Consider the following 15,985-nt stretch of genomic DNA (forward strand, 5'->3'; position numbering starts at 1 on the left):
GAGACACCGAGTTCTTTGGTTCGTTCCGTTCGCTCAAGCGCACGTTTCGTTGCCGCGCCGAACGCTGCGTTGCTCGACGCTCACCGCGTGATAGGTGGGCGCTAAGTCCGATGCGGGGCGCATCGTAAGTGATCGCTGTGCCGTAGCGCATTGTCTTATACCCCTTGGCGGGTCGACGGGAACGCTGTCGCGTCCCACTCTTGAAGGCGAAGCTTAAGCGTCCTCCAATTTTTGTACCATTTCCGTCGGAGCACGCGACAGAAACCACCGAAAGTACCGCACCGACTGGCAATGGGCCAATGCCGTCAGCGCCTTCGCAGATGAAGGGGCAGTACGAGAACGCTAGTGGGACGAGCGGCGTCGCAGCCAGGTTGAAAGACGACGACGACGAAGTCGCGCGAACAGTGGCGCGAGCGCACCTCTGAACACGTGACTTTTTGTACAATCTCCGGTATGGTATGGTATGAAGAACTTTATTGAGGTCCTGAGGGATCAGTCTGGGACTGATGCGGGCCACTCCCACGTCGGTACAGAGAGGCCGAGCCCCTCTGCTATCACACGGGCCCTCTGGACAGCCCTGAGCTGGTCCGCCAGCACTTCACTGTCTCCGGTGACGCCGCCGGATTTTCCGCTTCGTGAGCCATCTATAATGCTTTCGCACTAATAATGAGCAATACCTTCACAACTGGGTTACTCGCACTGAATTACATATATTAAAGGGGTTCTAAACCGTGCACCCCTCCGGCTTGGCGAAAAAACTCAGGTTTGCGGGTAGCATGCGCAGCTGCGAACATCTCTGCCAAATGTTGCAGTCATGCACCGCCCGTGGATCTCGCATGCGGAGCGCGAAGTCACGTTTTTCTCGAACACTCTCATTACAACAGAAGCTTTCACATCCTCTTCTGGACGCTATACTTCGTCATAAAGCATACTCCCATACGTGGCTGCTATTGGTCAATGGCTGACATTGATCAAGAAGGGTGTTTGGGTCAGTGTGCTCCTCCCTACTGTTAATGCGTATTTTTTTACGCAGTTGTATAAGTATGCCAAAGTAAATGAATTCGGGGGTTTTACGTGCCAAAACAAGGATGTGATTATGAGACACGCTGGAGTCGAGGACTCCGGATTAATTTTGACCACCATGAGATCGCATGCCCCCAATTCCGGGACCTCGAGCTTAGCAACGAAACATTATAGCCGCTACTAAACTACCGCGAGGCTGAAGTAGGCGAGAATCTGGTTTCTAATTTCTGTAAGAAGTGCATACTTCCGGAAGAAGCCAACTATCGTCTGTTCACACTCGGCCACGGCCGCCCGCATATCAGCTAAACTTTGGCCAGACTGCTTACTCGTGTCGCAGCCATCGGGTCTGGTTAGTTTTGATTAGTTTTGAGCACTCAACTAGCCTCGAACCACCCGAAACTAAAGTTCAGACCACGCGCACGTTCGCCAACGCGAGCTCACTCCTAGCCGCTCCTGGCTAGACGCTTTGGCAAGCTTCGCTTCGTATTGCGCTATTGACAGCGCTTCAAAATACTCAAGTTGGATGTGGCTGTATCGCAAGCTGGATACGTCAGTCAAGCTGGTGCAGCAAACAGCCGGTCCTCACCCCGATAGCACGGCCAGACTGGAGCGTGTGAGCGCGGGCGCGCGCTCAAGCCCTGTCGTGCACAAAATCAAACGCTGCGCATACGCACTACACTTGCATGTATACCCGCGTTGTGCTATGTACTTACATACCACGGCGCTGCGCGTTGCCGCGACGAGTCCGCTCACTAAGCGCACTGCGGCTCGCTGAGGACCACCGCGTTTGGCCCGTCGCAAGCGCCAAAAGCGGGAATAGTTGCGTCTACGTCAAGGAGGTATGTGTAAACCACCTTGGTCTAAGTGAACATCCAAAATGAAATTTCAACAGCTTGCTACAGCGAGGTTCAGTAGGCGGAGCGTTGTAGGCACGCCCCGCTCCGCCGTAGCCTTCGCAGTGCAAGGCATTGAAGGAGCGCAGGCACCGCGAAGGGCGTTGTTTGATTGCCAATAGATCCGCTTTCTCTGAATGCATTGAAGTACTTTTTGCAGCAAAGTATTTCTGAAATAGCCTATTTTACCTTCAAATGCATTTCTATACTTTGATAAAAAGTGGTTCAGGACCCCCCTTTGGGTTTAATACGAACCACCATGTTTCATGATAATTAGGAGATAGTGCGAAGGTCAAATTGGCTAGCGTGGCGTATTTTGTGAAATATTGCGCAGTCGTCAGCGAACAGTGGCACATGAGGTGAAACACAAGCAAGGATATCGTTAACATAGATAAGAAAAAGTAAGGGGCTGAACACAGGCCATTGTGCTACGCCGGAGTTGACAGGACTTGGTGAGGAGATAACGTTGGGGATCTAAAACGAATTGAAAGCAGTTAAACAGAAACCATTCGAGCAAGGTACGATGTTTGCTGTCTAGGTTAACTAAGTGCAACTTGTAAAGTAATATAATAACTTTTGAAAAATCGAAGACGACAGAATTTGCTGACAAACCGTCGTCAAGGGTCATTTTTCGCTTATGCGTAAGCAATATGACGTGTGCTTCAAATAAATAGGCTCTGCAAAAGCCATGTTGGGAATGTGTCGCAATGAGTTGGCATTGATAGCCTTGACCACATATGAAAACACAAGTTCAAAAATCTTCCATGAAACGCTGGTAAGTGAAATCAGTCGATAAGTGATTGGCGAATGCTTGTTATTTGATGTAGTGAAATCAATGTCCTCGCCTTCTCATGGTGAAGTAGAAAGCCGTTGTGAAATGACTGCTGAAAAATATTCGCTACAGTATAATTTAGGAACAACTCATACTTTTCAGGAACTATGCGATTAACTGCCGTGGCATGTTTGGGTCTTATTCTGCTCATTACTGAAACGCGGCATATGGTAGCTAGCCGTAAACATTAAGCAAAGCTCCACCCTCGCGGCTAGACATGGTCTGTATAGCCAGCGGAATGCGTAAGCCTTGCGCCGTTGATTCTATCAAAGAATTATCCTCTGTGAGCGTACGCACCGCCGTGCCGTGAGCGCTTCCAGTTCTATGATATCAAACTCCCACTTGACGTCGTTCTCCAGCAGCTCCGCTATCTTAGGCGGCGCCGTAGCCAGGCTCGGAGTCCCGACACTGGGCGCCGTGCTTGCGGCGCTCACTGCGTGCGTAACGTGCACAGATTAGCACACGGCGCTGCGGCAGGAGAAGCAACAACACGAACCTCTCCTCTGCATCACCTCGTGGGACAACCGCCGAACGCCCATTGGTCTCAGTGGCTGTCCTACCTGCAGGCGAAAAGCACCGACACTCATAAAACAACACTGCAAAGCGGCGTTTCTGCTGGCGTATTTCTTCGCAAACACAGCTGTCAAGAATTGCTTCAAAAATGAGAGTCTGACGAGGGTGCTACAAGCGCTTCTCCGCTGGCGATAGCTCTTCGACCTCCTCCATTCATGTAAGGAGCTCTTCATTGTCACTGTATAGTTGCTACTGTAGTGCACTTTGACTTGATTCATTCGTCCTGGCTATAATATCAAATAGCGGTACGACATCACAGAATACGATCAGCGTGCTCGGCCTAAAACATGACAATTTGGGTTTGTCCATATACTCTTTCTATAAGACAGTAACTGTAGCGCAGGCACTTCAGGAGAAGAAGAAAGAATAGTCTGGATAGAAGGCTTTTAGTCGAGAATAGTCGAGATTGCTCTATCTCGACCATTATTTTTTCTTCTCATGTAGCTGCACTGCTGTCGTGCTCTTATAAACGGTCTAAAAAGCTTCGGGTAGCCGCAATGGAAGCGGGCAAGTATAACACAGGCACGCAGCCATCTTGCACGTCACGTGCCAATGTTTGCATAATGAGGATTTAAGAAGCTTTTATGATACGAAGGGAGGGTGACGCATATACAAACGTGCTGCTTGACAGTTACTTTGGTGTTGTTTTATTTCGTGCTACTTATGGCGCAAGCTGGGGGAAATGGAAATTCAAAACGATGAGCAAAACGAGAACAAAGTGAAAGATTTCACCTTGTTCTCGTTTTGCTCATCATTATGCGGAAGCTGTATCACATGGAGGCAATAAAACCACAGGCAATAAAATGAAGGACGGGATCTTATAGACGGTGCAAGGCGTACGTTTAGGCTTTATGCGTCCTGTTTACACTGTTCTGTCTTAACCATGCATGAACGCCTTGAACCTGCGCTCACCAGACACAACCTCAAAATACTAACGTTTGTTGGCACTGGAACTATGTCCGGTGTCGCTGCCTGTTCCTCTGTCTTTGTCTGAACGTTGCCGATCTGCGGGTTGTACAGTTCGCTCGAGCGGAGGATGTCAATCACACGGTCCAGCTGCTGCGCCACGGCGGGTACTGAGGCACTCTCTTTAGCCTTCACCAGCATGTTGACGACCTAGCCGCAGTGCAAGGAAAGTTTACTCTTCTATAATTTCCCTGTTTTTCCTAGCCACAGCGAAAATAGCGCCTAGCGGTTGCAAAAGTTGCGGCGTAGCTGCAATGCAGTCGTGTCCGACTGAGAAATTCAGCCGCTAGCCTCGAGAAAAAAGAAAGGCTTTGTAACGATTGGCCGAGACGCCATTGCACCAAACACCACATCTGTTGTGCCGTAGCTCACAAACCAGAACTGTGACGAGTTTTCTCTCTGCATCCAGGCCGTTTTCGTGAATTGCCAAGAGCATGAAGTTTCTTGCGTGGTAAATTGATAGCCCATGAAGGTGCGGGGTATGGATGCATTACTCAACACAAAAGATCAAACGAACTAGCTAGTGTGACAAGTGAATAAAATCGTGAAACTCCTACTAAATAAGAAATTATGGTATAAAAGAGAGTCCTGCAGAAGGTTTGCTGCTTATAGCTTCCAAAAACTTGACATTTTTTTTATGCAGAGGCATTAGTAGTACTACAATGACGCTGCTCATAAGCCTGCAAACAAAATATGTATAATTCCGGAGTGCTCTGTTTAACTCTCACAAACGTAAACGTAAATTCAAGTATTGAAAGTTGAGCGTGCTGACTTTCAAGCACAACGCATTAGCTAATGTCGTAGGGAATTTTATAAACTAACCTTTGTGACGGGTGCTTCGATTATCATGGCGTTGAACTTTGCGAAGGACTGTCGTCTGCTGATCCCAACTGTTGACAAAATGAACGGACTGCGTTAAGGACCACATGCGACATGCGTGCACACAGCCGCTGAGCCATTGCCAATATTGTAATTAAGTATTGTCCCCGTCTCACCTACTGACAATTCTTCGGTGAAATATCTCCTATACGAATCTGAAGAACAATTTGTTGCACCCATAAAGTTCTTAGGTGTATTTGATACTATTGCTGCCTGACGGAAAGCCTGTGACTGACGTACACAGTTATGACATGCGCCAAGGTGTCGCTTGTCGTTCTCAAGGCGACGCGTCGGTGTCTGTAACGCTTCGGGTATTCTTAAAGCACTGGATGTTGACTAGAAAGTTTTATCACCTCAGAATAAAAATGTCTAAAAATTATCGCTCCCACGAGATTGAAGGGAGGACGTCATTTGACTTATTACAAGATAACTAAATACGGCAGTAGTTCTGCAGGTGCACATGGACTGTTAGCGCCTGACGTCTGTGGGAGCAGAGTTAAGTGACAAACTTCTGCGCAACCCCGCCATTACTCTAATGTTGATCGCACATGCTTATACATCAACTACGAGTTCAAAGCTCACCGATGTCAGTCGAGAACGGTTTGTCCAAGAAGAAGGGGTTCTCCTTGACGTACGCGACGTAGTCCAATTTCCTGCGGAACCACAACGGTGGAGAGTAAATTGATCGGCTGAGTTAAGAGACCCTGCATCACACTATTCTTGGTCATCCCACGGCAAACAATTGAAGCGCTTATCCCAACCATGTCATTGTACTAAATTACATGTGAGGTCCGTTCCACTTGAATATAACGACAGGCAATGTCCAAAATACAACAGTTTGTCACCTACGTATGGAATTTTGTGCCTGTGACAGCTTGGTATGATCAAATGCTGCATGTAGTCAACTGATCATATTCAAAAGGTTCTGGGGAGCAATTTTACAGGCATGACCATAAGATGCATGTGAAGAGAGCAAATATTTGCAATTATTTCATAAGTTCCAATGAAGTCGTGGTGCTCCATGGACACGCATCAGTTCAGAAAGCTTGTTGCACTGCGAAAGCTAAAGAACTGTTAGTTCTTGAATTCGCTTGAAATTGTTAAAATTTCTGCAAGACGTAAAAAGCCAAGAAAATACTATCTCGAGATCCCTCTGTGCGCAGGTGTCAATCACAGGTGTAAAATAGCCAGAACCTTTTTTTTTATGCCTTAGCATTAGGAGTGTCAAATTGGGGGAAAAGTGTATGTGTACTGCTACGTCTTAAAACGGCAATGGACATTGCTTGGATGCTCTCCACAAAGCGACCACTTGACCAGCGCCCGCCCAGATGAAAACGGAGCCTCAGGCTCGACTGGTGACGGGTCAACAGAGAAGCCTTCTAAAGGGTGGCAACGACCACCGAATTCTGTAGACGCGGTAACAGCCATGAAGTCCAGCCTTCCCGGATCGCTGCAAGCTGACCGTCACGATCGAGCCTCCTAATTGATGCAAGGGGCCAAGGTCGAGGACTTCCGTGGGAAGTGCGTCGACTTCAGGTTCCCAAATTGCTACGTCGTTCTGTCGTATGCGGGGTCGATCGCGCAACATTGGAGGCGGAGTCCGGCGGAACGGTGCGACGACATTGGCGGGATTTGGCGAATGGTTCGACGATTGTGATTGGCCGAGACACAATCAGATTCCCTAGTCTGGTGGCCTAGGGAAATTAACTGCTCTAAAAGCGGACACATCTGATGCAGTGAGGTGTCCTGAGGTGCGTGCGTGCGTGCGTGCGCGAATCCAAACACAGCAAACATTAAGTTGGTCAACCAAAACAACACCAAACAAATGTTGCCATTTGGTCGGCGCACCAAACGGGAAAGTCACTTACCCGACGATGTTGATGTCTACGGGAACTATCTTGTTGAGCACGGGGACGCATTCTCCACCCTTGCGTTTTTGTAACAGCGTGCCCTGCCACTCCTTGCCCTTGCTCAAGTGCGTGCTGATGTTGCCCGCGACGTCCGGCCTGAGCAGCGTGAGGTGGTGCAGGTCCTGTGCGTCTGTGCCCAGAACCTCCTCGACCGAGAAGCCGACAAGCTTCTCAGCAGCGGTGTTCATGTACTGCGCCCGCGCGAGAAGCGTAATTCCAACACCTAATCTGCGTTTGTGCCAACTCTCATTGATTAAGGCTAATTAGTTGTACTGTATTAGTAAAATATGCTTCCACACTGCAAAACCGACTACAGTTACAATTAGAGGCAGCTTGATAAGTCAGAGAAGACGGAAAAATCGAACACGAGGGCCGACGCTGCCCTGAAATTCTCCCAGGAGCTCGTCGCGACAATCTTGACAGCGTGTACTCAGGTACAATCAATTGTTTGTCAATAAAGAAGGACTGCATCGCATTCTCATGGAGCCAAAGGGTCAACCGAGCAAGTTTATGAAACTTTTCCTGCGGCAAAAAGACCCGCGAATACTACAATACGCTTTACATACTGCGACGTCACGCTGACGTATACCCGTGTCCATGCCGTGGTGCGAAATTCGAAAATTACATTAATAGCTAAAAAATGTTAGGCACTGAAAAAGACGGGTTAGCGAAAGCTTAAAAAATGTGGCGGCCTTCACATGTAAATCCTACTCATAGATAGGAACAAGAAATCTGATGTACCATTGAAGTTTTCTTGGCTACTAATATGATGCGCAGCACCGGTGTTCTCATGGCGCAGGTGATCGTTACGTTACATTATCACCAATGATAAGGTAATAAAGCAAATTGTAGCGATCCAAATAACAGACTTGCCAAGACAAAAGCTGTCCTAACCATTAAACGGCAATTATTCGCTGAGAACAGTTTTCTATCATTGATATCCAAGTGCAACAGAGTGTGGCAATATATATTAAGGCAGAACTTCAGAAAAAACGAGAGCGCCCAGAGTGCCCGCCGAGGAGGTTGTAAAGAAAGGTTCTACGGTGAAGTTTACATATTAAAATTGAAGGAGAAGACGATATCGGAGTCGATGCAGAAACGTCGAGCTTGACACTATAGGAGCGTGCTACTTAACGCCTCTCATATTGTTTGCAAATTATGGTAAATGAACATTGATCGACCTTTCTCGACCTTGCTCAGATCCATGCTCGACGTTTGTGCATGCGTGACAGGATGGTTGATTACAAAGTCGACGTGCCAGTTTTAACTGCCAATAGCAAATTATTATTTGCTCTAGAATACCGCACCTTTAAGCGTGTAACCCTTAACAGCAACTACAAAGTGAGGCACATGATCGTATACGCAAATTTTGTTGGCTTCATTGCCGCGAATTTGCTTGTTGGCGTGAAGCAGCACTTGAAAGCAAAATTCGCGCGTGTACGTATGAGCTCCTCATTGCCGTCAAGCTACGCCGCACATTTAAAGAGAGAGCAGCAAAAGCGCTCATGACTTAACACACGAAATAAAATTGTTCCTGGAACAACGCTTAATGCCCACAATAGCACCAGGTTGCTTCCCTATAGATTCGAACTTTGGTGCATGTTTACTTCCGCGATTGAAAGCGCAGATTTTCTTTCTCTTTTGACGAGCGCTGTAACCTAAGGGAGGATAGGGGGCTGCCTCAAACACACGATGTAGCATTTCAAACAAAATAAGAGCGTTCATGGTCAGAACCAACTCCAGCTTTCTCGATCTTTTACATATAGGCTACATATACATAGACATACATATAGGCTACGCTGTTCTTTACCTGGCGTCGTAAGCAGTAACCGGAATTTTTTTTCTTTATACCCTCCTTGGCGAGTACCAACCAGTATCTCGTGCCTTGAGCCGGTGACGATGACGCTGTCCCGTGAAGAGTGCAGTGCGGAGAAAAGTGTCTCGGAAGCCATGAGCTTCCACAGGTTGACCAGATCGTTGTGCTCGATCTGTAGCATCTCATTCAGGCACACGCCCAGAGAGAAAGACTCCGAGAACCACTGCGTGAAATGTGAAGGCATCATGCTTCAGAGCGGCACCGCACCTTCATTTTCTGCCTGACAAGCACACGCTCGGTAAATAGTTAAGCAGAATGTGCGCAGTTATAGAGTGGTGAAAGTAGCTGTTAAGCGTGATTTAAATCATCTGTAATAATGGCAGTATACCGCTTCAATTGTTCACATAAGTGGTGTCATGGTAGCATCACGCCCTACTAAAGCGATTAGGATCATTGCCATCATATTATCAATTAATTGGCGAGTACTGCTCGTGAGGTATTCGCTACTGGACGTATAGGAAATAAACATGATCACGTACTGGCAGTTTACTACCTTCGTAGGAAGTTCGTGATTTTCTGATTGGCTTTCTTCCTTTCCCTCTCTTTATACTGGTAAGGATCACTAGCAGAGAGTTAATGGGTGTCGCATTACAGATCGGTTATGAAGGCCGACATTAGTGTGAGTGGCTTATAATTTATTGGACTGTCTTATTTGGTTGCTTTCACATGCACAAATCTCAAAACATTTGCGGTATTTCGTTAAATTTCATTAGAATACGGCCATGCAAAGATAAAATTTTTACTTCCCGCAAAGCAGATGGACGCCCCAGAGCTGCCGCTGCTACCCTCGCGCTTTCTGCACTCTGCTCACACTGTTATTAGCGCGCTGAGCCTTTCTTTTTTTCTGTATCTTCCCTCTCCTACCCATTCTGAACTACAGACATACAAACAACGCTACAACGCTCACAAACTCTAAATAAACGCTCCTTCCTCCTTGACCTGCCCATATAAGTGCGCATAACGTCAAGATTCTCTGTCTGTGCCACTAAGGACGAGCATCTAAACCACAGCAGCGGTATAATCACCAAACGAACAGCCCTAAGTCTACTCCTAAATTCCATATACCGACTTCGACAGCCATTATGACGCCAACGCCGATTTGCCGATGCACAAGGCATCACGTCTCGTTTAAAATGCGTGCATTGCACGATAAATAGTGTGACAGCAGTGTGAACAAGTGCGGAGAGGATGGTTACCCTGTTGTAGCCAGACCTGAGCAGCGGAACGATGGCTGCGTCTTCTTCTTCGGCAAGCCTGAAAAATCAAAGGTTGAAGGCTGACAGCCGCGGTATCACTTTAACATACTTCACATAAGCGGATAAAATTAATACGCAAGTATCAAGATCCACTTCATCAGACCTCGCAGAACTGGTCTAGGAAAACAGTTTTGATACTTGAGTGAGGTCGGGCTAATGTTACATTCAAGTTGTTGTTGATCACGTCCGCTGCCTTTGTTGCCATTTTTGGCGTGATCAAACAATTCATGCTCTAGTTCTTTAATTTAAGCCGATCTTGCAGCTATATGTGCACCAAATTTTCTGTTAAGTGAAACTGCAAGTGGTAAGGTCGAAACCGTCTGAGCCATAGTCTATAACACAGCTGCGCTTGATGCGTTCATTACGGTCACAGTTTGAATGCATGCGTGCAAGATACGTACATACAAAATTCTAAAATATTTCGCTATTAGGTCATGCTTGCAAAGCTGTAGTCTACTGCGATATGTATATGAAAATACACGTTAGCTGATGTACCTAAAATCAATATTCAGTGATCGTATGTAGAAGTCCTCAGCAACTGTAAAACAACCTATAAGGCGGCATTGCTTCTTTCTATTCGAAATTATACTGGACAGATATCTTTTTCATAATCTTCGCTTTTGTGTGTTGCACGCCAGCTAGAATAGCTCCTAGTTTGTGTTATTTACAATGGATCACAATGTATCGCTGCAGGAGAAGCATTCGGAATCAACCTGGACCAGTGGTGGAGGTTGTTTGTAGTTCTCCCACATCGCAAAGAAGCGTAAGATCTCACTCACAGCTGCAGTTTGCTAACTTGTGCTCTGAGATCAACCTTATTTTACCTTTGAGCTTCGCATTGTCATTGTGTTCATCGAGTGATATAACGTCAAGCACGAAGAAACACAGCCATGGGTGACACGGACACAAAGAAAAACCTTCAGCCGACAGCATGTCCAACAGAACGGAATACATTTTTACAGCTCTCCTCGCTAGCAGCCAAAGCAATTTGCAAAAGCAGCCCAAGAAACTGTGCAGGAGAAAGAACTAATAATGGCATGCTCACTCTTTCTTTACGACAGCGACGAGGCAGGAGTATTCGCAGCCCTTGAAACTTCGCAGCGTTCTGTAAGAGGAAGGGAGACGGGCCGATTAGCTGTGGCATGTACTAACATATTTACCTTTTCATTCCCGTAACCAGACGTGGTATCCATAATGCTTCTTTTGCATGCTTCAAGTCCAGTCCGCAGCTTTTCTGCTGTAACAAAGTATCCGCTGCTATGGTGTTGATATAAAGGATGCTACAACTAGAATACACCAAGATTTAAAAATATGCAAATGCTACGTAGCTGGACACAACCAAGGTAATGTTGTTTGCCGTCACTTAGAGATACTCAGAATATTATTTTTCATTCCGCCTAATTATTTATTAAATAATTATTCAAATTCTCAAATAATACAATTAGATTAAACGTATCAATTAGAAAATTGTAGAGCAACATGAAAAACTCTCGATAGAGCTTTGTGTTGTTCAGTACGTGCTTCATAAAAGTATTTCCGAGCGTGCAAGAAGCCCGGGAATACACGCAATGTGCCTCCAGCGGCCAGTCGCGCGACCTGCACGGGCCTATTCACCACTGCACGATTCTCACAGTGCCAAACTAACTATTCTCAACGAACTTAGTCAGAGGATCTGCAGTAATAGTATGTTCCTAGAGCTAAGATAAGCCGTTTGCATACCATATAGGCATACTCAAGCAGGCTATACAGCCTCCGCGGGCAAACACCCTCCAAGATACATTTATATTGTGATTTCGTAAACCCTATTCTGGAAGCATAAAACTGGGGACAAAACGCATTGTTCGTGTTCTGTGACGCCGTTTGCAAGCTTGTTCTGGAAATATTTGGTACAGTGGTACAGTGCATCTAACATTTAAAGTGTGGCAAATGAAAACTGTAGCAGAAAATACACCCGGGCGCGATAATGAGGATGCTTGCATTTGTTGTTGCATCTTGTTTTCCTTGGACTTCGCTTTTGTTTCGCCTCCTTTCCACAATAAAATTTCCTGTCACCCTACTGAAATCGCAAGGTGTCAGATATGTTGCACATGGTCGCAGCTGTTCAGAGGGAACCGGCGGTGAATTGTTAGCACTATAGGTAACTCAGTCAGCACATGCCTTCGCTCACGTTCAAGTCGAGCTACATGCTTGTCTCGCGAGCATGCAAAGGGCGCTGAAGATCCGCAGGTGTTCAAAGTTATTTCGGAGTCCCCCCACTACGACGTGCCTCATCAGTAGTAAAAGCATAAATACCCAAGAAAGTGGATGGGGAAACGGCGCCGTGGTAGGTCAATTGATTAGAGCATCGCACGCGTAATGCGAAGACGTGGGATCGTTCCCCACCTGCGGCAAGTTGTTTTTTCATCCACCTTCATTGCCAATAATTTATTTCTTTAATTCAATTAGTAAGTACAAGTAATTTCCCCTATGCTGTCCTTGGTGTCTTTGTCGATTCTCATGATTAGCTTGTAATGTGAGATCAGCGCCGCGTAGCGTCTATACGTGCGCCCTTTGCATTGCAGTGGCGTATTATTACACCAGGTGGCAGGCCATGTAGCAGCTGCATTACTTGTCGAAGCGAGATCAGGATGCCTTAGAACACGCACCTATAAAGCGAGATATAAGAAGGAAGAAGTAGCATATGCTTGGCTGCGGTAAAGCTAGGGAAACGATGGAGCATGTTTTATTAGAATGGGAAGACACCTGCCCAGCAGTCGATTTAGGCACCACTGACTTCCTTCAAGCCCTTGGGTTCAGCGAGAGCAGAGGAAAAATAAACATGTCCGCAATAACGATTAGTAAGAGGCGATTGGAAGGTTGGGGGAAGTAGGAAAACGACAAAAAACGCAGACGTACAAAAGCAAAGTTCGCAATAGGGGGTCAGAAAATGTGGTTGTGGGAGTTCATAGTGGTTTCTTTTTCTTTTTTTTTCTTTTTAACTTGGGTACTTTAGGCAGTATAATAGCAAGAGCTTGGTGGCGCAACCCCCCGCCCCATTCCAAAGGGGACGATCATAATATCGATCCATCCATCCAGCCAACATATCTAGCGGTACAAGGTACCTGAATACTTTAGTAACAAAAAGAAAGTTGTGGAGATGTACAGACAATTGATGTAATGAAAAACATGTATGACATACCTGAATAATTCAAGCAGGCTAGGTGGCTGTCACCGTGCCGTTTCAAAGGGATTGACATTAAATCATCATGAGCATCGTTAGCATCATATCATGCCATTTGACACACGCTGTGGCATGCGCGCCGCATAGTGTCGATTCATACAAGTTTTGCATTGCAATTCCGTTATATTGCACCAGCTGTACCGACATGTAGATGTTGTATATAGCAGTTGCATGCTGCATGTAGCTGGACCTCGTTAACTCGAGCAGTCTAGGTGAATATTTGTAACTGCCGCATTTCGAAGGGGATGCCAATAAACCATCATTATCATCATCATCAATAACAGCATCGTAGCGTGCCACGGACCGAGGAATGTGACATGTGCACCACGTAGTCTGGGTACCTGTGTCTACTCTTCGCTACACGTTATGGCGCCCCCTCGCAAGGTACGAACCACTGCTGAAGAGGCGAATCGCACAGCTACGCGCGCGGCTACGACCAGGAAACACTGGGCTGTGCAGCGAGCAGCACAAGCCGCAGCTCGTCGGCGCTGGGAGGCGAGTTCAGATCGTCCTTGTGAAAACGACGCAACGAGACTTCGCCGCAAGGACTCTACAGTGCGTGGTTCCGAAAGTGGAGCTCCTATGGAGCCGCTCCTCCAGTTTACGCTGCGACTGTGCTGCGTGTGCCGCGCAGGCCTGTGACCTTTTTTGTGAGCACGCAGGCTACGCATTCCTCTTCCTCGAATTTCATCACCGCGTTCTCTCCACATTGCGCACGTACTTCTCATCTGCGTTCCATTATTAAGATGACCCAAGAGGCCCCCTATACAATTTGATACGCCAAGCAGTGTGTATTCGATTCTCTTTCCACGCACTTATGGCACAACTTCCTAGAAATATTTATTTTCTTTTAATTAACAATTCAGCAACAGCATCTGTAACGACACGAACGTCTGTGGTTGGGCACTCATGACTCAGTACTTAATTCGGAGAACCGCACACATAAGCTTGCTCTGGTGGCGCAGAGCGGCTCCAGTGAATGGGCTGGTAATCGACAATATCCAAATTTTTTTAGTAAAATGTCTCTAACCTAACTAAGGTAGCACCGTTCCCTCTAGTTACAGTTAAACATATGACACGCTTTTCAATAGCTTGGATGGTGCGGCGAACGAAGGGCGGCAGTAATGATGACGCTAGACCGTATGTTGACACCGTAATTAAAGTTCTAGTCCGAGGTCCATCATCTCGGTTAGGTCAGACGGGCTGCGTGGAGAAGCGCACTCGCGGTTTTCGCACATCGTCCACCTCGTCCCTACTTCTCCCCCAATCTAGCGGATCTTTCCCCTTCGAGGCCGCAGAAAGCCAACGGAAGCTAAGCCCACAGAGAAATGGAAGACCTGCACAGGGCCGCCGGTTCAGCGGCGTTCAGTTCTTGTTCAGCGGCGTTGTCGCCTCGTGCGTCGACGAACACCAAGTGCGGGTGGACCATGAGGTAGCAGTTGACGGCCTCCTCGGTGTTCGGCGCCAGCGTGCACTCGTAGTGCATCTTCTCGGCGGCCGCCTTGAGCGTCTGGTACTGCGCGTCGTCCTCTCTGTAGAACACGAACATCACCTGCGCCCCAGCGACGTCACAGAACAAGGGACAAGGTTTTCATTTCTTTTTTGCTGGTGCCGGGCTCCTCTTCACTCGCACAGCGATAGATAGTCTCAACATTAGTTATTATCCGTTGACGATTTCAGCATGATGCGCTATGGCATCGGTGAGCCCTACAGCCTCAAGAAACTTGCGTTTTCGTGTCTTTGCAGCTGACTTTGTCAAGAAATAAGCTTGTGTTCGCGTGTTTTCAATGCATGCAGGATCTACTGTTCTTGCGTTTTCAACTAAAAGAATGACGCGCCGTACTTCAAGTAAACGTATTGGTGTATTTCACAGGGGAAACCAGCAATTACCTGCTGGTTCGCCCATACCAAACAGTGCATAAACCGCCTAGAAGCAATACAGAGAAAAGCCATCAGATTCATTTATAATAGGTACAACCGTAATGATTCTCTGACAGAACGCCTTGATAAAGCTTGCCTCCCGACTATTTACAAGCGTGCTAAATTCTTATGCCTCAAGTTTCTATTCCGCCTCCTTAACGGGGGCTACAAATTAAACAGCGGTTCATATAGTATCTTTCTCTGAACAGCGAAACACTAGAACTAAACATATCAAACATTTAATTGAATACAGGTTCCACACAGACACATTCAGGTATTCTTTCTTTCCTCAGACAATCAGAGACTGGAATTCATCGCCTAGTGAAATTATAATTTGCTCACCTGACGACTTCCTTCCTATGCGGGAAAAATATGTCTATGAGTACGCATCTTGATTTATAAGTATAGCCTACAAGCACCGCATGTTGTCTCTAATTGGTTTTGATGTACTTTTTTGTTGTTTACCTTATGCTTCTGTTTTTCTGTTCATTAACCTTTAAGGGCTGACTCAGGAAGGTCACACCCTCTTATTGTATTGCTCAACTACGTATTCTTGTAAACTGCAATATAAACAAGTGTATAAGTTTGTCATTCATATTTTGATGCAATGTATTTTCTCATGTCCTGCAACAACGTT

The 15,985-nt window shown here is 46.6% G+C and overlaps 1 protein-coding gene across 1 annotated transcript in view; it reads right to left on the bottom strand.

Annotated features, from left to right (window-relative positions):
• LOC135903795 (high affinity cAMP-specific and IBMX-insensitive 3',5'-cyclic phosphodiesterase 8A-like) overlaps nucleotides 1-15,985 on the bottom strand; it is a 44,920-nt gene that overhangs the window by 16,391 nt on the left and 12,544 nt on the right. Inside the window, exons 5-14 of the mRNA XM_070528453.1 lie at nucleotides 14,766-14,980; nucleotides 11,254-11,313; nucleotides 10,149-10,206; nucleotides 8,948-9,115; nucleotides 7,035-7,267; nucleotides 5,749-5,819; nucleotides 5,110-5,177; nucleotides 4,258-4,437; nucleotides 3,245-3,308; nucleotides 3,046-3,181 (exon numbers count right to left, since the gene is read on the bottom strand). Of these exons, the coding sequence (XP_070384554.1) occupies nucleotides 3,046-3,181; nucleotides 3,245-3,308; nucleotides 4,258-4,437; nucleotides 5,110-5,177; nucleotides 5,749-5,819; nucleotides 7,035-7,267; nucleotides 8,948-9,115; nucleotides 10,149-10,206; nucleotides 11,254-11,313; nucleotides 14,766-14,980 (1,253 nt within the window). The remainder of the gene's footprint in view (nucleotides 1-3,045; nucleotides 3,182-3,244; nucleotides 3,309-4,257; nucleotides 4,438-5,109; nucleotides 5,178-5,748; nucleotides 5,820-7,034; nucleotides 7,268-8,947; nucleotides 9,116-10,148; nucleotides 10,207-11,253; nucleotides 11,314-14,765; nucleotides 14,981-15,985) is intronic.

Source organism: Dermacentor albipictus, chromosome 1 (assembly GCF_038994185.2).
Source record: "Dermacentor albipictus isolate Rhodes 1998 colony chromosome 1, USDA_Dalb.pri_finalv2, whole genome shotgun sequence".
Taxonomy (NCBI): domain Eukaryota; kingdom Metazoa; phylum Arthropoda; class Arachnida; order Ixodida; family Ixodidae; genus Dermacentor; species Dermacentor albipictus.